The following is a 21566-nucleotide window of genomic DNA, read 5'->3' as shown; positions in this document are numbered from 1 at the left end:
CAGTAGTACCACACGTCCATTTTGAAGCAACAAACTACACAAAGCTGCACACAGGTGGGAGAAAGAAAAAAAAAATCACCAGCACAACATAAATATTATTCAGAGTTTCTGGGAAGCATTTCTCTCATGTCGATGGAATTGCTCTCTTGAATCGTTGCCAACACACTGTTTCTCCACCACCACCACCACCACCACCTCTCCTCCCTCTTTCCCTTCGCTCCCTCTCGCTCTCTCTCTCTCTCTCTCTCTCTCTCTCCCACTCACCTCAGAACAAGTCTTAATTTGTCGGGAATATTACTGCCCTGTGCCGACATTTGCCGGGCTGCGACGGCTTATGGGAACCGTGGCCAGCTGCGATTTCATTGGCTCGCTTGAGATGTGCCGGCGCTCAAACCTCTCCCTAGTTTGGCTTGTTTAAACACACACACACACACACACACACACACACACACACACACACTCCGTGCTGCCCTTGGCATTCAAAACTGTCAGGTGGAATTCTTCAGCAAGTGCAGTCAGACTCGTTCTAGTTTTTACAGCGCCGGGGAGCTGGAAAGGCTGGGATGAGTGATTGCTAGTCGCTTAAGGCTGAACACTCCTCATAGTTACACAGCATAGGCCTTAAAGGGACACGTGCTCATGCTGCAGGATGCAAAGAACTGCACAGCCTCCAACACACCCTTATCTGTGACAAATTTAGGTTTTGGGGGAACTGCGCTGAGCACAAGGGGAGATATGCTTTGTATGTGTTACAGGTTTGTGTTTGGATAGGCATATGATTTGTGCGAAGTGTTTCTCAGGGGAGTGTACAAACAGGTGTGTGTGTGTATGTGTGTGTGTGTGTGTGTGTGTGTGCCTAAACTGAGTAAGCATATGGCGGTCTGTTTTCTGTAAAAGGTAGCGCAGGCCTTGGCTTTCACTGACCAGCGCTATACAACCACCAAGAGAGAAGTAATCTAACCTTCTCTCTCTGTTTCTTTCTCCCGCTCCTTTTCCCCAGCACTCTCTGTTTCCCCTCTCTCCCCTCCCCCCCCCCCCCCCCCCCCTCTCTCTCCCTCCCTCTCCGTGTCTCCCCCAGGCCTCTCTTATGAAGTGAGAGGCCAAACACAGGCCCAGAGTGCCGGATCAGGCTCCTTCTATCGATTGTCTTTATTTATGTGTTTGTTTATTTATTTAAAAGGCCTTGAACCCCTCTGTCCCAAAGGTGTACTTAGGTGCCACACACACACACACACACACAGTCTCTCTGTCTCCCTTACTGGACTGTACACACACAAGTTCCCGCTGTGCTCCTATGTTTAGCCAGGGGTTTTTGCCGTGTCACTGCAGATACTAGGTGTGATATTAGCTCGTATGTGCACGCATGACTCCAGTGTTTATTAACATAACATAGAGATCCCTATAACAGGAAAATAATTAAAAGCCCATGTTCAGTTAAAACAGAGACGATGCTGGAAAATTCAATTGGATACTGAAGTGTAATTTAGATTCTGTTCTGTAAGTTTTGTTTTGAAGTCACATTGTTAAAGTAATTTACTGTTGTTTGGAGTGTAATACAGCTGGATGGTAATGCAGTATTATCATTTATTCAACTTTCAGTGGAACTGTGTGGTGAAATGATTGTATAAAGTTATTCTTGAGTCCAAATCATCATTCAAAAGGTAAAAATAACAACTAACAGAATGTGTTTTTTATTGATCAAAATACATTTTCCATTTCTCATAACAAAAGTGTTAAACTGTGTAAATGGAGTTTACGATCAAAGTATGTAAATGATATTTGAAGACAAAAAGATGACAACAGAAAAAAAAAAAAAAATAGAATAAAGACAATAAATTCTAGATGTTTTCAAAGAAGTGATCATAACATTTCATTGTCTGTATTTTTGTGTAATTTTAGAAAGTAAACAGGTGTTCTTTTAGAAAAAACTGCATTTGTGAACGAGGAGTTTTCCCATTACAGTCACAACATTTGCAATAAAATTAATTTTTGAGTCTTTACATTCAAAATGTAGAATAACATCTTTAACAGACAGCTCTAAATTATGTGTAGGTGTTGTGTCTTGTGACTCAAGACAGCTCATGTTCTCAATGTCTATTTTTTTTCCCCCTTTTTGTCTGAGAGTAACCTTTAAGAGCATGTTGTAATGATTATACACATTGGGGGAAAAAACAAAAAAATTGAATTAATTTGTTATATTGCTCAACTCTACGTGATCAGCCTTCAAAATCTCAATATATATTGATATTAAAAACATTCTCCAAAATATATATTGATTTAATATCCTTGCAGAGCTAATGCTCAAAAACAGTCCAGCTGGAGTTATTTAGGGGAAATAATTGCTGCCCCTCACTCACCGTTCAGTCGGAGCTCAGGGTATTGCAACATGCATCCTTATCGCATATCTGTCATACTTCATTAGAATTGCACTAACCAGCTACGCGCCTGTGTTTGTGTGTATATGCTTGCAGGCAATTCTTGTGCAGTTTTTTCAAATGTTTTTTTTTTTTTTGGTTTGCTTCTGTTTGTGTATGCGTGTGTGTGTGTGTGTGTATGTTTTGTGTTCATATATTCATCCAGATTGTCCATCAACTGACAGACAAACAGGTCTGGTTTCTTCCCACTCAGTGACTGTCTGTGATTGAGGTTGAACATTTGGCACAGTAACATACAGAGATGTCCAACACCACCTGCCTCTCTGACATGATTAATGACTTGATCAACGTTCAACATATTAAAATCTGATCTCTGTCTGTTTGTTATCAGTGTGTCACCACAGTCAGTCCCTCGTCATATTTTCGTGACACACAGCAGATGGAATGTGGGTGTGTCTGAATGTTTGTGTGAGATGTGTGTGTGTGTGTGTGTGTGTGAGTGCTTGTATGAATTTGGCAAGTAAATCCAGCTTGCAGCCCTGTTGCATTAGCAGGTAATAAATGTGGACTTAGACTCAGGGCTTTGCTCTGCCTGGCCAGTCCATATGATTTTTTTAAAGTGTGTAAATGTGTGTGTGTGTGTGTGTGTGTGTCTTGGTCTTCACATGGCCTATAGTGATTCTGCACTTTGACTAAGGCTGCTGCTGATCGCTTCACCATCTGAATCCCATCTGCTTTCTTTTAAAAGCTCTCCTCTGCTCTCCTCTCCTCTCCTCTCCTCTCCTCTCCTCTCCTCTCCTCCCCTCCCCTCACTTCCCCTCACCTCCCCTCCCTTCTCCTCTCAGAGGGCAAGTGAAATGCTGAGACCGAAGAACTATGACTGTAAAAGAGTTGAATAGAATAAAAGAACAAGAGGTTAACTGGACAGTAAAACTGTTGCTCTGATCTCTTTAGTGAATCAGGATTTCTTAAAAGTATAGTTAAACATTTCAAAGGAGCCATTGTTCATTTTATTTTGCGGATAAATTGAATTTGAGGGAGTACACATGGTCTTATTTGAAATGGTACATTTGGTATATTCAAAATCCACGGGTTTAGGAGGTTTTGCCAAATGGATTTGGAATGGTCATTCGGTATCAAGCACTAACAGAAGATCCAGCAGACATCTCTGGCTCATGAATCATTTGCTCTTTAGCTCATTTGCTCCACATCTGGTGGCAACAACGGAGCAGAAGGAGTGCTTAAGTTGTCGGGTTCAAGATTGCACCACAGTGTCTTGACTGAGTTAAATTGTGAATATGGGCTTTTAGACTAGTTATTTGTGTCTAGGATTTCACACTACAGCCATAAAATTTGGGAGGGTGTCTTGTACTGTCATTGTAATGAGTGTAAACAGTGTCGTCCAAGGTGTACTGGCTTTTGCAAAACATATGAGTTTTTATAGAAACGTCTGCTTACATGGGTAAAATTTCTAGAGGGAAAAAAATTTTCAAAGTCTCTGCTTCCACAAGACTTGGCATCACAGCCAAGATAAGATTAATCAGAATGATTTCAGTGTGTCTTTGAGAATGCTTGTAAACTATCCACCGTGTAAAGTGATATGCTTTCAGTGCCACATGAAGAATTTGCATTTGTGTCCAGGACTTAGTTCACTTCAGTGCATGCCGTAAGTGATAATCCACAACAAGGTTTTGTGATATACAAAATGACTCCTCTGGATCTGTTTTTTTTCCTATGTCAGGACACATAATTGTTTATACACTTACCACAGTAAAATAGGCTGTACTCAAATCATCATCCATTTTTAGCCATGGTGTGGCTGTAGGGACGGCGGTCAATTGGGTCAGTCAGTCCACCACTTTGCTTTAGACTGAAATATCTCAACAGCTGTTGAATGGATCGCCATGAAATTTGGTACAGATATCCATGGACCACAAGGATGAAGCCCACTGACTTTGGTGATTTCCTGACTTTTCCTATTGCACCATCATGAGGTTGTCTTTTTTTTTTAAACCTCTATATATTCAGAGAAGTTTCAATGAGAGGAAGTCTCTCATTTGCAGGAAAGCCCTGAACATGTCCACACAGTTACACACATTCACACCTGGAAGCTGCCCAGTACAACCACATTCTGATCTGCCGGCCACTGAGCAGCTCCACTGGAGCAGTTAAGGTTATGAGCCTTGCTCATGGGGACCTTGGTGGTAGTAATGAGGGAGGGGTAAGCGCTGCTTTTTCACTTTCCCCACGCAGATTTATCCTGCAGGGCTGGAGATAGAACTGGTGGCCTGTTTTCACTTATCCAGTGAAGTATCTCAACATCTACAAGATGGATTGGCACAATATTTTGTACAGACATTCATGGTTCCCAGACAATGAATCCTAATGACTTTAGGGATCCCCTGACCATTCCTCTGGCACCACCACTATGAGGTTGACATTTGTGGTTCACAGTGAAATGTCTAGACAACCACTGGGTGGATACAATGAAATTTGATACAGACATTTCCCCCTCAGGTTGAATTGTAATAATGTAGGTGTTCCCTTAACTTTCCCTCGAGCGCCACCATCAGGTCAAATTTTTAATTTGTCCAATACTTTGGTTATGACCAAATACCTGCAGTAATAAAGTAATGGCACTCCAATCAGCGTCAGCTTTACTTTGTGTTTGTGCTAATGAGCAAATGTTAGTATGCTAACACGCTAAATGAAGATGATGACCATAGTAAACATAACAGCTGCTAAACAACATAATAACATTGTAAGAATATTAGCATGCTCAAAGTACCTCTGTGCCTAAGTGTGGCATCACAGAGCCATGGATGTAGACTCTTAGCTTTGTTTGTTTGTAGTCAGTTTAATTTTTGATAAAAAATTTTTGTTAACAAAGTCAAGTGAAAGTACTGTTAATCAGCAGCGTAGAGTTTAGAGCTGTGATTAAATGGTTGACTGGATTTTGTTTTAGTTGTCCAGTTGCTGATTTTATCAGACACCTGCCAGCCAGTCAGTCATTTTTGTGGACATCGTCTAAAAGTCTCTTAAGCATTGTTAATGTTAATTGCACAGTACCATTAAAATGATATATTGCTATATCATCTCAGTGGTACTGTATTATGCTTAATATCAGACACACTGAGATCAATCAGAACATTTTGTTGGAAAGCATCTGAATTGTGGTTTTCTGTTAAGTTGGTTTTGGAGAGCCATTCCTCAGTAGCAGTAGGTAGATGTTTCAAAGTAGGAAATTTCCAAACATTTAGGAATGAGGTACTTTTTGGAAAGGAATCTGTTGGAAAAGATGAATAATGTCTCTCATCTGTTGGTTTGGCCATCTATACATTTGTCTACTTGTCTCTCTGTCTTAATATCTATCTCCCTTACTCTTTTTCTCTCCTTTTGGATACTCATCAGTATGCACAGGCTGCAGTATGACCTATTAAAAGTCATTTGTCAAATTGCAGCCAACTGGCTTGCCTGCAATCAGGCTCAATGTGAATATATTTTGACATGTGTTTTTCCTGCCCTCCGCTGAGTGCCTAAGGACCTGTGACAGCCCGAAGCCTCTCTGAATGCTAATAAAGTTAGCGCTTATACAGTTGGCAAGGACGCATATATACACACACACACACACGCACACACACAAACTGGAGAACTGTCAGCAGAATGACACAGCAGACATCTCCATATTCGTATAATATAGTACCTGACAGTCACAGCAAGTGGCACTGTCATCTTTGATCATTTATGAAATGTGTCAGCTAGCAAACATATAATGCCGCTCTTCAAGACACACAGGCGCACACACATACATCAGCTTAAATATGATTAAGCACATTGACATTTTCGTACAAAAATTGCAAGACACACACATATGCAGGATAGCAGGTCTGTGAGAGAGCCGGTCATGTGTTTCCCAGCAGTGGAATCCTGTCCCTGGAGGCCAGCTGGATGACACAGATGTTTGTGGGCTTTGGGAGCAGATGCTGCTGAGCTCTTGGAACAAAGTTCTCACTTAGTGGCCAAGTAGCAGAGCCAAGGTTTGGTATGATTTCCACAAAAAAAATATAGTATTGTGTTAGTGTCTGTTGTGATTCTTTGTATGTTAAGATTTTACTTTCAAGTGGAGCACGAGTAGAGCAAGAGAAGCGAGTGGTCAGTAGGGAGGAGAAGATGGTAGATGGAGAGAGCTGGATTGACGTCTGAAAGGACAGTGAAGAGGGAAGATGTTGAAATTATAGGATAGACAGTAGAAACATGAAAAAGAGAACACAAGGTGTGGCGGAGGATTTGTCTACGGCCTGCTGAATCATTTTAGGAAAACTTTAGTTCAGAAATAGAGTGATTCAGGGTAAAATGAACTGAGCGCAGGGCCTCAGGGTCGAAGTGTTTTTCTTACTCAATAAATGTATTTTCTCTACAGTATTCTAGCAAGGGTCGGTCGAGGGCGTGTTGTTTATGTTACAGACAAGACATGGAGTATGTTCCAGGAAGTCCAGTTTGAGTAACAGATCTGTGAATTTGAAGGCTCATCATACGCCATAAACACTGCACAGCGGTTTATAATACCGAGTATTTTACAACTCTGGAAAGTTATCATGGCGGCAACGATTTTCTCTTTGGTCGCGACAATAGCGAGGTAAATGGTAGAAACGCTCTACTGACGTTACAAAGTAATCAACAGGAATGTGTGCTTGCATATATGTGATTGGTCAACGCAGCCCCTTGTTGGATGACATCACATTGCAGCAAAAGTTGAACCTGGCTCAACTTTTTCGCTGGACGAAGCTGCATTGTTCTGCCAGAGCCCTCTAGGTTGGCATTCCCACTGCGCTGCTGGGTAGTCAGACACATTGAAATGAATGAGAGGAATTCAGTTTTTCACACAGGGTTACAGTCGATGTCTTTAATGTGTTGGCATGCTAACATTAGCTTATTAGCGCTGAACACAAACTAAAGCTGAGGATGATAGGAATGCCATAAATACTGAATACTTTGGCTAGTATTCACTCTGAAACATAAATATTACTCTGCTGGTGGTGTCGCTAGAGAAAAAAATCAGGTGATGAGATGTTTTAGGGTAGACCAAATGGTTTGTGTGTATGTGTATTTAAATAAGCTTTTTATGTCACGTGACAGGTCACGCTCGAAGACATCAACAACGTGCTAAATGCACTGGATGTGTTGGTTTCTCTGGTTATCGTTATGATTTGGTTGCTGCTCACATGGCCATGGAAGCAGGCTGATTGGCTCAAGCTGGAGTGAGTGAGCTAGTAAAGTTTTGGCAGGCAGAGGAAAACCTCAGTTGTTTTCAATGGATATAAACATCACTGCTGCTCTGCCTTCAGGGTAGTGTTTTCTTCTGCTAACTGATCCCTTAAATAACAGCTACAGTACATGTTTAGTTTGTATAAAATGACAAAAACAAGATAAAAACATACTCGCCCTTATTTTCCTTGCAAGTGAACATTTTGATGATAGAATAGTGGGATCTTGTTCATGTCTTGACGACGCAGACAGACATCTCTATTCATCATCATCATTTTTAATGGGATTTATGAAGTCCTGTCTCTCTTTTTTTTTTTTCTTTTTAGAGTTAACATAACAACCCTGGATTGAGTGACCACCATCCAAACATGCTCACACACTCATACACACACATTGGGAGTTTGGCTTGGCTTCATGGTGCTGAATAGGCCATGGTAGCTGGGGCATTATACAAGGCAGGGGGATGAGACAGAGTCAGCATTTAGCACCGGAGAGCAGCGGGATTTTATGCTTCCTGGCTGCCTTCATGCTAGCCCAGCGTAGCATGGCCCTGGCTGTCTGGATGGCTGTGCGCTAGTCTACCATGACATAGCTGAGGTCTAAATGTGCCCTCAACACTTGTGGCAGACCTCTCTTGAACTAGAATATCCAAACCATGCAGATCGCCCACTGGCCCAGTCGTTGGACAAAGTGTCCCCTCTCTTGACTTCAGATTCAGCTCCCGTAACCAGTTATAACCAGTCGGCCCCTTTAAGTGTCCGTAAGCAATACACTGAGCTTCCGACCTGATCAGTCACAAGCTGCACGGGATAACAGTGGAACTGCATGATGTATGTATTTTCATAATGCAGTCATTGATGGCTGAGTAATCTTTGCTGATTTTCATATTAAAGATACCCCGTGGAGTTTTTGATGACTGATAGCAATGTTTTTATGAGTGGATCCCTGTTTTCTGCATGACGATGCGCACAATGCACAAGAGCACACAGTCAGCACGATCCACATCTTGCCATCGATTCGAGCAGTAACATGCAAAAAAGCACCAATATATATATTATCTCAAAAATCGGATTTGCAAATGTGTTATGAGAAAGTGTATTGGACATGTTTGTCAGGCTTCAATGATACATACGAAGCATTTTGGTGAGTTACACTGAGGGCCCTATTTTAATTGTGCAACAATCAGAGTGGTAGGTCTTGGACGCACAGACTGTGTGGGCTTCTCCATGCACACTTGCTATTTTGGTTCATGTATGTGCAGCAGTGCAACATGCAAAAGGTCTGGGTGGAATATAGATCAGAGGGTGTGGTGATCAATACATTCTCAGCAGTCAGATTACTGGTTTCATAGCTCTGAAAATACTTTGCCATTTGTTGAAGCCACTCATGTGATCACATCAAACGGGATACTGTTTCAGTTATAATTCTACTGAATCTCATGGTGTAAATGGTCACAACATATCGTAAAATGTGATCCCGCAGCCTTTGCAGTGCAATGCATTTGAAGAATACAACATGAAATTCTTCAAAAAACTTGCGAAGGACGTTATGATGCTCAGGATTTATGAGGCCTGGTAATCTGACGTCTTCCACACAAACAGGCTGAAAACTGAGTTATAACTGAACGGTCTGTGTGTAGAGGTATGAGAGGCTATTTTGTAGGTGCAGGTGTAGGTTTACAGCGGACGCTAAGAATCACTCATATTCATTTATAGGAAAAGTGAGAAAAGTGCAGGCTGCTTCCCTCCTGCTTTAACTACATTAAATGATATTTTGATGCTGATTTAAATGCATCTACTGGTTGGAGAGTGTTTAATTAGTGTATTTTATTTATTTATGAAGCATTATCCTGTTACTGTTGCATATTTGCTCCAAGTATTTAGTTTGTTTGTGTTGACACAATCACCAAATTGGCAGCGAAGTTCCGTTATGCCAGAAACAGACATAGTTCTGAGACGTCTGCTCAAATGTTTTCACAATGTATCATTTTTGATGTGATTTTTATATATCTTATAATATTTAGAAATAACATAATTAGTGTTAATTTGCAAAAATTGACATGCATTACATCTCTAAAATGTTTAAAACTTGTGTTATTGTAACCTGAGGTGGTAGGAAAATCATTCATGTTGTTGCTGTTGTTTTTTTGTGAATTTTTTTTTTGTGAATTATCTCAACCTTAGTTGTGCATTTTAATTTTTAGCAGCTTTGTGACTGCCCAAAATCAGCATAAACCCTAACCCTTAACCAGTCTTCCACCTTAAAGCACCTGCACAATTGATCCAATAGAAAAATAAATGTCACACACAGTTCCTTAAAAAGTGTAGTTTTAGATCTCTGATGTTGTGGCGAGATGTGTTTTGCCTGAGGAGTCAGACAGACATTTAACATTGTAATTCCCACAGTATCTCATATTGTATCTGTGCATCGGGTAAATAAGCTGAAGTTGGTGCAAAGGCTGCTTATGAAGGTATTTTGCATTATCTATATGTTGGTTTTTGGCATTTGACTTTCTCTTCTGATAAGTTCATGAGAACTTAAACATATTTTACAGAAAATATTTACAGGAATGGTAGATGGAATTAATTATACGGGAAGGATATAAGCATTGTTCTTTCTATCTGGTACAACGCTGATGCACATCTATCTATCTCCAAGGTTACCTAAACTCAAAAACAAAAGCGAAAACATTAGAAAAAAAACACACAAAAAAAAAACTTGCTCCCTTGGGCTGTTTTGGGAAATCTTGCCTATGTTTTTAGTGCAAGTCGGAGCAGTGACACAAGGATTGCAATTGTGGTGAAAATTCATTCCGCAGCAGCCTGTCGCTGAGTAATGGGTAACACTCTGCATGCATTGCTCAGATACACAGAAAATGAATAGACTTCAGGTTTTTGATTTGGATGTTGATGCTGTGGTTGCAGTTGAGAATTGATGCTCTGGTCTGTGTGAGAGAGAGAGGGAGAGAGAGAGAGAGAGAGGGAGAGGAGGGTGGAAGTAGAAACAGATTACATGTCCAGTCCCCTTTATTCACCACTTCACTCTCTGTCTCTACCTATCTTCACATCTCATTCAGCTGAGAGATTTATTACACCTCACATCTCCCTCCATCACTACACCACCATTAAAGTATCTCCGCGGTATAGCTTGTTCGATATGAAACAAGCAGAACGCGCTTTAGTTTTGAAAAAAAATAACCACTAGAGTAATTAGCTCCCACACTGTATCCTCCACCCATTATATCTGATTTTATAACTGAAATAAACAAGCACACACAGCTGGATTGTCACACGCCACATCTAGTCAGGTTCATACATGTTTCAGGTGTGTGTGTGTGTGTGTGTGCGTGCGCCTTAAATGGCTTATCAATTTTAATCAGACCACATGTGGTTTTCAGACGTTTCATCTCTGCCAGGCAACACGCACACATATACACACACACAGATATACACTGCATGCACAGTGTGCCAGGGGTGTCAAACCAAGTCATAAATCATTGGTGGATCACTCCTTCCAGATCCTCTGCAGAACCCATCTGGCTTTCTCTTTCTCGCTGTTTGCACTCGTTGCGGAGGTTCAAAGTCCTCTGCACACTTTTGTGCACATTAAATAAATATGTTTTTCTTTTTTTTTTCTTTTTTAACTTACATTTTTATAACCTTTCCTTTGCTGTATCTATCTAGCTCGATTGAAGCCAGTTCAATTTAAGAAAACATAAAAGTGAAACGACTACAGTGATTCAAATGTTTTATTTCAGCTGAAAAAACTCAATTTACATTTTATTTCAGTTTCAGTTGATGTTAGCTTATTTGAAATGAAATTACGTTTATAACTTTGTTTTATCTTTAAAATTGTCTGGACAAGTAGTATAACAGATAGTGGCTATTACCCCCCCCCCCCCCTTCCATTCTCTCTCTCTTTCTTTCTCTCTGTCTGTCTCTCTCTCTCTCTCTGACCTGGAAAAAGGCAGAACTCATCAGGGTGGTAATAAAAGACAGGTGTACTTTTATTCCTTTTGAAAGCTCACTCTCATCTCTCCACAGTTGGAAAACAGGTGCACTCACTCCACATTCAGGGGGCTGGATACCAGACCTACATCAAATAAAATTTTTTCGATCATCTCAAAGGACTGAGAAAATTTGCTTCTGTCTGCCCAGATAGACCAGATGGGCATGAAGAGTTTCCACTGGAACATTTCTGTTAGCTCCATATATCAGGACTGCTTTATCAAGCTACAAGTGTTTGATTGGGCTAAACTCAAAAATTTACCAGAAGAATTTCTATTCTGCTGTATTTTTAGATTGATGGTCAAAGCAAACTAATGGATGAGTTCTCTACAAGTCTGTTTAGTCTAGGAAGTACGCTTTTTTTTATTTTCTTGTCAAGAGTTACATAACAAGATCGATACCACTCTTATATTACTCTTTTCAATATGAAACTGAAAACAGCAGCTAGCTTATTTTAACTTAGCATAAAGGCTGATAACTGAGGGAAACAGCTAGCCTGTGTTCAAACGTATAAAAATCTGCCTACCAACACCTCTAAAGCTCACTAATTAATAGTTTTAATTATATTTCGTTTGTTTAATACAGAAGCTGCAGCCAGTCTAGCTGTCTCCCTGTTTCCAGTGTTTATGCTAAGCTAGGCTAACGTCTGGCTCAAGCTTCATATTTAACGGACAGATATGAGAGCGGTATCAATATTGTCATATAACTCTCTGCAGGACAATAAATAAGTGGATTTCCCAAAATGTCAAATCAATCCTTTAAATAGTTGCCAAAGAAAATACGTTTTTCACCAGACAGTGACTTTTACATAAGTACAGAAACATGTTTTTTTTATTTGTGATCTATTCTATTTATGACCTACTTTAACTAACACAATGAGATAACAGGTAACAGATAAAACAACTTTTATTAAGCAATCTTCCTTTCCTATATAACATTTTAGGAATGTAATTTGATGTGCTCAGTTGAATTTATATTTATTTTTCAGCTTTGTGTCTTTTGAAAACTCCCAAGTCATTATAAGGTTTTAATAAGTCTTACATTCAGGTCTTAGGGAGCAGATGCAGCAGATACCTTTTAAATTAATCGACTTCAGATCGAGTGTTTATATGAGGTCAGTTCATTTGAAATAATAGCTTAATAAACTCATTGAGAGGCATAAACACAGTTCTTGTATTATCTTTGCGCTCCAGCTTGCTCAGAGTTGGATCGGTGCTGTTTTTACTGATGTGCTAACGTAGAATGACGGAACACGCTGGAAGGAGGCGGCACAGATGGATGAATGATCCTCTTGTTGCTGTGATCAAAGACTGATGACACAACTCAGTGTCACTCTATTTATTTCCCTCTCCACTTTTGTTTTTGTTCCCTCTCTTCCTTCCTGTCCTGCTCTGCCATTCCTGCAGCGCAAGATGACAGGATACACGTGTGTGTGTGTGTGTGTGTGTGTGTGTGTGTGTGTGTCTGCAATGTGTCTCTGTGAAATATATGTGTCTGTGCGAATTAGTGTTTTTGCGTGTCTTTCCGTACGTCTCTGTTTAAATAAAGTGTGCCCGTTCTTGCGCATGTGTCCGCATACTGCTGTGCGAGCGCGTGTGTGGTCTGACTGTGTGTGTCGTTTGCCCCTCGCCTTGGCACCGACATTGATTTCCTCCCGCTATAACTTCCTGTGTGAGCCGATTTAGCGTTTCCAGTGGCAACATTCACACTCCAACCATCACTCTAGTTCTCTCCCGCTATCCCGCTATTCCTTCTTCCAAGTTTGCTTCATCTATCCATCCATCCATCCATCTATCCATCCATTCAGGACTGCCAGACCACAGCCCGTCTCATTCATTAATCATCAGCAGTGAGAAGGAACAAGGGAGCAGTCAGACGAGAGAGAGGGAAACAGAGAAAGGTGGCAGGAATGACAAGTGCAGGAGATTGGAGGTTAAAGATGAAACTTAAACCCCCCCCCCCCCCCCCCCCCCCCCAAAAAAAAAAGATCAAAAACAAAATGCAGATATAATCCTGATAATGAAAACTCTGTGTGCTTGTTTTTCAGATCCCGTTCTCGCTGGTGCAGTTTCCACTTTGGGAATATTTAAAGGTACGTTTTATATCTTTTCATATATGTTTGTCTAGTTTACTTTATTCCCTCTCTGTATTTATTATCCATCTATTTTGTCCCGTCTCCACTCTCCCCAACTGTTCCACCATTGCTCAGTGCCATCATTTACAGTAATTACTCTCGGCGATAAATCCGTAGTAAAGTTATAATAGTGTGCTTACTCTCTGACACATTTACAGCAGGCTCACCCTCTGCATTCCCTTGTATCATTGTGGAAAATGGGAGTTTACGCCCCGGTTTAATGGGTTGTCACGACTACCATCAAACCAGCCTTCAATTTATCATGAGCTCTGAGCATATCTAGTCCTGTATATCTGTCTCTTTCTTTTTTTTTTCTTTTTTTTTTTTTTTTAAATCTCTCTCTTTCTTAATGTGTTTCTCTCCCCCACGTCTCTTCCCTCTGTCTTTTCATTGTGTGGCCCTGAACACATAAAAAGCCGTTTCTCTTTGAAAAGACGGCGTTTTGTTGGAGTGACATCATGTCTCAAGGGCACGATAGGCGGACAGTCAAACATTCCATCAATGTTAGGAGCTAACGGCCGAGCTAAGACGAACAATACGCCGCGCAGCTGTGTGTGTGTGTGTGTGTGTGTGTGTGTGTGTACATGTATGTGTGCGTCTGTGCGTTTGCAAGAGTTAGATTTTGTCGTCCACAAGTGTCTCTTTGTCCCTCAGTCAAAGGGCCTCTCTCTCCAGGCCATCTGGACACGTCCGTTGGCGGAGAGCTGAACTGCTGGAATCTGGACTCCTCTCCTCTCCTCTCCTCTCCTCTCCTCTCCTCTCCAATCATCTCTTCTTCTCTCCTCCTCCCAGATGTACAGTCCATTTATCCTCTATATTAACATGGTGCTCTGAATAGCTAATGAGCCGTTTCCTCTGTTACAATGGCTGAGGTGAGCTGACTTACCGAGGAAGGAGAAGAAAAAGCAACTACTTGCGAGCAAACATGTTTTTACTACCATTCCCTTAGAGTGACCACCGGGCTTTCACAAACAAGAATAAACGTGAAATGCCAGAGCGAAGGAATCTGAGAGAGTGTATGTGTGTGGCATGATCTCCCATCTGCTCTGCGGGATGGTAATGTGCTGCGTTATGGCCTTTTTCTTTTTGTTTCACACCGAGCCAACACAGCTGTCAGTGAGAGAAACAGAAAGAGGAAAAAGGGAGAAAACCAACCAACAGACGGCTGTAGGGCCTGTAGGAAGAGGTGCAAGCAGCTAAATCCTTTCATAAAGTGCATTAAGTTCAACTTGTCCTTGGATTTCTGGGATATCATGGAGAGTCATATTCCAGGCATAAATTCAGTAAGCAGGTCACAGGATATGTGAGAATCGTGCATGTCGGTCACTGCACAGAGATTTAAAGTGGTTTTCACACCAGGCTTCGATATCTATGGGGATCGCACGTTTCTTTCACACATTAATTTCACAATATTGTGGTTTTTTACTCAGTTGTTTTTTTTCCCCCAACCACAATCCCAACTGTTCTGACCTCAAAAACAACATTAGCAAAACAGGAGGGTGTAACACTTTTAGGTTATGATGGAACACCAAGAGAGAGCCGCAAGACATTCAAGGAATTCTGTCTCAGAGGCATGGTGGGAACTCCAATTAAACTGATGAGATGCTCTTACAAATGCAGCCTCCCCGCGCACAAATACACACATAACAAACACATACGTTATGTACTGACACTCACATGCAGACAGACCTACCACCTCTTTCCTGTGGGAAGTCGCCCAGGTGCAGAGTCCGACCCTGACACGAAGGTTCAAAGGTCAAAAAGTTTGTTTTCCCAGGTTTACCCCTTATTATTTATTCATGAAATAGAGAGGAAGGGAGGGACGGACTCTGAAAGAGAGGGAGAGAGGGAGAGAGAGGAATCCCCCAGCGTGAGACCTTTGATGTGGAAAACAAAATCTCCTTTTTAATCTGCCTTCTAATGGAATACACATGACACTTCCTGAGCTCGTACACACTGTACATCCTCACTTCTCTCTTCTGTCTTTTTGTGTGTGTGTGTGTGTTTACTTGTTTGTGTTTGCATGTGTTGTGCACGCACACATGGTTTTTGTGATGTCCACATGTGTGTGAGATAGGGGGGGAGAGAAAGAGATAACATGCAACAGATTAAAACTCACAGGGGGGGAATGGACAAAGAAAATATTAGTAATCGCTCCATGCTGTTGCTCAATTGCTCTCCCTGAGAAGTAATCATACCTTGCAGCGCCCGAGGCAGCCCAGCTGTCCACATGCATTTCATACAAAGACTAACCTTGCATAGTCAGTCTCCTCTTCGCTTTGCTGGAACTAGTGGCGGGGGGAGAAAAAGAGACAGCCTCCCTTCCCATCCTGTTCTCTCTGAAAACAAAAACATCAGGTGGTTTCACTCAGTAGCCAGTTGCGTTTGAACAAGCAAATCCTGTGATGTGAGGATTTTCAGACACAAAAAGTACTATGAAAAACATTCATATCATTTTACATATTCATGATGTGCAATTAGCTTTGTTTTCAGTTAAATGTCTACACCGTAATCTCTTGGTCAATACATAAAGAAGTAATACATTTTCCAAACATCATAATTGTTGAGGAATTATTGTCAAATGTCAAAATAATTATGTCGTGCAATGACCACACACATACATAAAAGCACTCTCAAGTATTTTACTCCATATGTTAACAGTCAATTAAATGTTGTTTCATTAACTGTATATTTGTTTTTAAGCTGTGCTGCATAAATATTTGTCTTTCATCAAAGTGAGATGGCTCAATAATTAGTATTCTAGAGATGCTTTCACAGACTGCAGTCTGGATGAGATGATTAAGACTGCACTAGACCATGACAAAATCTACCATCTTGGCATATGTAATTTTATATTAATATTAAGATAATGTAACAGAGTACATTTTATCTACAAGTACGTTTGTGGATACATAAACTTTATTGGAAAGTATAGGTTGGTTTAGCCGAAAACAGACAAAACATTTTTTTACCTTTAAGAGATGCCTCATGGTACTGTACCAAGCTCATAACATTTTGGCAAATTGTACAGGTTTACCTAAAGAACTGGAAGGTCTGTGTATGGAATACATGCATATGATTTTTAATGATTCACTTGTTTATTTCAGTGCATCTGTACATGAATGCAGATTTTTTTCTTTTTTCTTTTTGGCCTTTATTTTATACTTGATGGTATCAGAATGAGACATGAAATTTGGGCTGAGAGAGAGAGAGAGAGAGAGAGAGAGAGAGAGATATAACATGCAACAGAAGTCCCCAGCTAGAGTCGAGCCGGGGATGATATGTTTATGTGCTATGCGACTTAACCATTAAGCTACCGGGACGCCCCAGTATGTGAATGTAAATAAATGAAAAATAAGTGTTAACTTAACCATCAAACTGCTTCTTACTCATAACTGGTAGTACAACTTTGATGATTTCTGACCTACTTCAACATGATGGTGTCCAGACAAAATGTGTAAAGATTTAGCTTGATACAGTGGGAGCGCTGCAGCATATTCTTTTACCTCCCTCTTGTCCTATCCCAGTTCTTGGGAAACAAGTAGCATGACATCACTGGGGATAAAATGAAACACAAAAATAGCCGGCCAGCCCGGTTCCCAGCCGTGGGCCTGGACCCCAGACCAGACCAAGGTTCACAATGTGTTTCCAATGTGTCTGATATCTACTAAGTAACAATCTTCTCTCTCTCTCCCTCTTTGTCTCCCTCCCTCTTTCTTCCTTTCTCTTGCTCTTTCATCATCCTCCTCTATCGTCAACACTCTCTCTCTCTCTCTTTCCCTCTCGACATTTCTCTCTCTTTCTCCCAGACTCTGTGGTCGTGGAGGCAAGGTCACACGCTCTACTCTTGGCAGGCTGCAGTGTGCGGAGCTTTTGCAGGTGCAGGGGATTATATGCTGCTTTGGGAAAGAGGCGGAGAGGGAGGAGGGGGTGGAAGGAGGAAGGGAGGAATGGATGGTTAGATGGACGGATGGATGGATAGGTGAATAGATGGCCGGGAGGGCAGGACGAGTTTACCCAAAGCCACATTCTTGCGGGATTCCACAAAGGTGAGCTCAGCTGCCAAATCACATCCTCACCTGCACAGCAGATCTGCGGAAGAAAAGAGGGCGATTTAGCAACGAATGGATGGAGGGAAATGAGGGCAAGCAATTCCATTCTTTATCCACAACATTGTTACCAAACAGTGTTACATTGGAAACCCTCAGTACAATGATTCAGCACTGTTTTCACGACAGAAAAGTTTCATTATTACAGTTCTCAAACCTTTCAGCCAATGAAAATCATACCAGACTTTATGGTTCTGTCTTAGTCTGGATGAGTATCAGGGGAGAGACAACCAGGGGAGGAGAGAGGAGGGATGAGAGGGGCCGGTTACTGGGTATGGGCCCCTGCAGCTGTGCGACCTCTTGAGCACTGGGGCCTGAAGTGGTTTTAGAAAGAGGGAGAGGGAAAAAAGACACAGGAAAGGAGTTAAAGATGGGAAGGGAGTGGGCTAAAAACAAGGGGAATAGAGGAAAGAAAAAGACAACAACCAGTAGAGAGGCTTAATTCAGATTATGAAACATGAGAGATACACACTAGGTAGAGTGAAAAAGTGAATTAATTAGAGCATAAAGTTTGAGTTTTACTTTTCCATCTCAAGATAAAACCTCATGAAGGATATTGTTTTACCATTAGAAAATTTTGAAGTAATATTGTTGATCATAAACTGTGTTCAGAGACAGACGGTGTATTTGCAAGAAGGTCCAGCAGCACAAAAACTCTTGTTGTCATGTTTTAATGACTTTTTTTCTGAATCTGGTATGGTTGCCTAAACAAAGTAAACAAAGTACGTTGGAAAAGTAGGTCGCCAATCACCTTACTGGCGTTAAAATAATTTCGGAGGGACAAGCTAATGTTCAGGACACATCATCAAAATGCTAAATGCTAAAAAAGCCAGCAACTTTAGATGTATACAAATAAAAACACAGCACTCCTGAGTCTACTGTATATCAGTTATTATTCAAAGGCTCAACTCTGATTAAGCATATAAGAATATAGCACTTTATTCTACATGGCACCCTGCTAAAGTTTTTCTTGTTTTTAAAGCCTCTACATAATGACAAAGCCAGACAGGTGTTTTCACTTAATCCGCTTGATTTGACCTCTTCTCAGAACTGTGTAGGTGTGTGCAGACTGGACTTAATTGGCATCTCCCTCACTGTTGTTGCATCTGTTAGAGCAGAACAAGTTGCAGCATCTCTCTCTGATCATTCTTATTGGTTTAATGAGTGCAGTGACGTCACTTAATTCACATCATAGTTCCTCCTTACTTCAAGCAGAGTTCTAATCAGCTAGATAAATGAAAACACTCGTGCGGGTGTTTATTTGATCCAATTTTGCCTCTTTTTAGCTGGATTAGTTGTATATTTGGATACTTGATTTTGTTTTATAAGCAATTTTTGATGAGAACTTGTGTACGGATGCTGCTGTTTGTGCTCTGTGATCTTGTTTAATGCCTTCAGGCAAAATTAGGTTGTGCTGCATTAAGTTTAAAGTTAATGGAGAGGCAGTGGCAGGAGAAAAACGGTCAGATACTGACACAAAGTCATGCTGTAGACAGAAGAGTGAGGAAAAGGCAAAGAGATGATTTATAAACAAACAGCATATACAAACAAACAAGTAAATATCTCGGTTTCCTTTCTAGTTTTTCTCACTACATTTATAGAGCTAAAAAAACATCAAAACTCCAGTCATGGACATTTTGCTCTACAGTATCAGTGTAACCAGAGAGGATGATATACATCTAGACATATGTAGCAACATTGCATGTCCCTTCAGTACTGTAGCTCTGAATAAAAAAATATGTCACATCATCTATCTTCCCACCCAATCTTCACTCTTTTCGTGATGAAAAAGCTGAACCACAATCAAAATACACATTACAGAAAAAGAAAAAACAGAAAAAAAAAAGAACAGTTCCACAGACCAGTCCGCGGAGCAGTTGTTGGACGGTTCCAGCTTTCAGTCCATAATTCTTACGATGCTACAATGCGCCAGACAGGCCAGGAAGATTGAGGTTAGCTGCTCTAGGGGCGGTGGAGATGGAGGTGGAGGGAAGAGGGGAAGGCGGGCGGTGAGGACACAGCACCCCAAGGAGCTGAGACGTGGACCGGCGCCACCCCACCTGGACTCATTCCATGCTGGGAAAAAGTGAGAGGAAGGAATTAGAATAGGAGAAGAGAAAGAGGAGACAGGAGATGCGGATGAGTGCCTGGCAGAGTGAGACATGCAGATTAAAAAGGCATAAAACACTTGTGAGATAAGGAATGGTGTGAATTATGGGTCAGTTTGGGAAAGAAAAGAGTCCTAAAAACATGATTTACATTGTTAAATAAAGGCTGTTTCTTCTCAGATTAGCTAGGTTGAACTTTTTGTCACTTTTTAATGATAATATAATACCAATATAAATATGGGTATACACAGTATATAGATTTTTTTTGTATTTGGGTATACAGCTCAAAGCAATCAGAAAGGCTACAAATACAGTATATTAAGAGAACTGCAGATTGAGAAATAGACGGGGAAAAAGATAGGAAAGTATGTAATTTTGATAATAAAGGACACAGAGTCAAAAGGAGGAGAGGGGGGTAAAAGGGGGCAAGGGGGTAGTGGGGGTAGCGTGGGGAGGGGGTGCGGAGTAGGAATCAAATTCACGTCCCTCCGCGACCGAGCTGCCGTCCAAGAGGGATCCTCAAGTTTCAGTCACTTCCCCTTACATTGCGCTTCACACTCTCTCTTTCACTCATACATAATCTTCTTGACACTGGAAATGCTCACACAGGCGCGTTTAATCATCCAAAATATCTCCACCAGTACCCTGCATTGACTTATGACAGACTTGCCCCCATTTGAACCTCTACAGAGAAAACGGCCTAGTCCGAGACGTAATTACATCACCGACTGATTTGCGTCTTAACCTTCATCACATCACATGGTTTCTCCGGCCAAATTTAGATCCTGAAATTCAGCGCTCCATGTGTAAGATTTATTGGGGATAATACGTCCTTTTAGTGCTCTCCAAGAATATTACAAAACAACCTACAGTAAAAGAGCTGTGTCTTTTTTATCCGCAGTGAAGTTTGAGTTCTATCCACCCAAGAATGTTGGGGGGGAAAAAAAAAAAAAAAAAAGTTTAAATCCACTCCTATAACCGGCCAGCATTTACTTGTAAAACATAACGGTGTGTTACACCAAACTGATCCTAATGTTTTCCTGTATCCTCAGCTCACTTACAGTCACATTGCTCCTCGGTGGCCCATGTGGATGTGTTTACCAAGAACAGTTGCTATGTTTGCGGCAGAGACACACACTCACACACCACATACACACACACACACGCACGCACACACACATTCTCACTTAAGCACATACGCACACCGTGCGGCTCAGCAGGGACACCTCTGGATAATGTGGCCCATCCAGCTTCCAACTTGGAGCGATGGAGGGAAGTTGGGGTGTAACTACTCAATAAAACTCACAGGAGGCTATGTGTGTGTGTGTGTGGGTGTGTACTTGTGGTTCCCGAACATGTATGTATTTGAGTGTGTTTATGAGCGTCTAGAATGTATCCAAATGTATCTTTCTTCATGATCGTGCATACAAGCCTGTGTGTGTGTGTGTGTGTGTGTGTGTGTGTATGTGTCTGTGTGTGTGTGTGTGGGAAGGCGTGGGTTGGATGAGACAGGGAAAGGGGGGCGGTGGGAATAGAAGTGTGTCTGTCTGGTTTTTGTGGTCTAATAA

General features: G+C 41.2%; 1 protein-coding gene and 1 long non-coding RNA gene across 3 annotated transcripts in view; one reads left to right on the top strand and one right to left on the bottom strand.

Annotated features, from left to right (window-relative positions):
- slc25a26 (solute carrier family 25 member 26) overlaps positions 1-21566 on the top strand; it is a 60107-nt gene that overhangs the window by 26245 nt on the left and 12296 nt on the right. For both annotated transcript variants that reach the window (XM_042404106.1, XM_042404105.1), the window contains exons 6-7: positions 13695-13739; positions 17591-17660. In XM_042404106.1, coding sequence (XP_042260040.1) covers positions 13695-13739; positions 17591-17660 — 115 coding nt within the window. The remainder of the gene's footprint in view (positions 1-13694; positions 13740-17590; positions 17661-21566) is intronic.
- On the bottom strand, positions 17669-20122 carry LOC121891318. Its single transcript, XR_006094081.1, has 3 exons — positions 19753-20122; positions 18071-18204; positions 17669-17873 (listed from the first exon to the last, which is right to left on the bottom strand). It is a non-coding gene; the product is annotated as an uncharacterized LOC121891318 (long non-coding RNA).

The sequence above is a fragment of the Thunnus maccoyii genome, chromosome 3 (assembly GCF_910596095.1).
Source record: "Thunnus maccoyii chromosome 3, fThuMac1.1, whole genome shotgun sequence".
Lineage (NCBI taxonomy): Eukaryota > Metazoa > Chordata > Actinopteri > Scombriformes > Scombridae > Thunnus > Thunnus maccoyii.
This window is presented reverse-complemented; position numbering and strand designations above follow the sequence as displayed.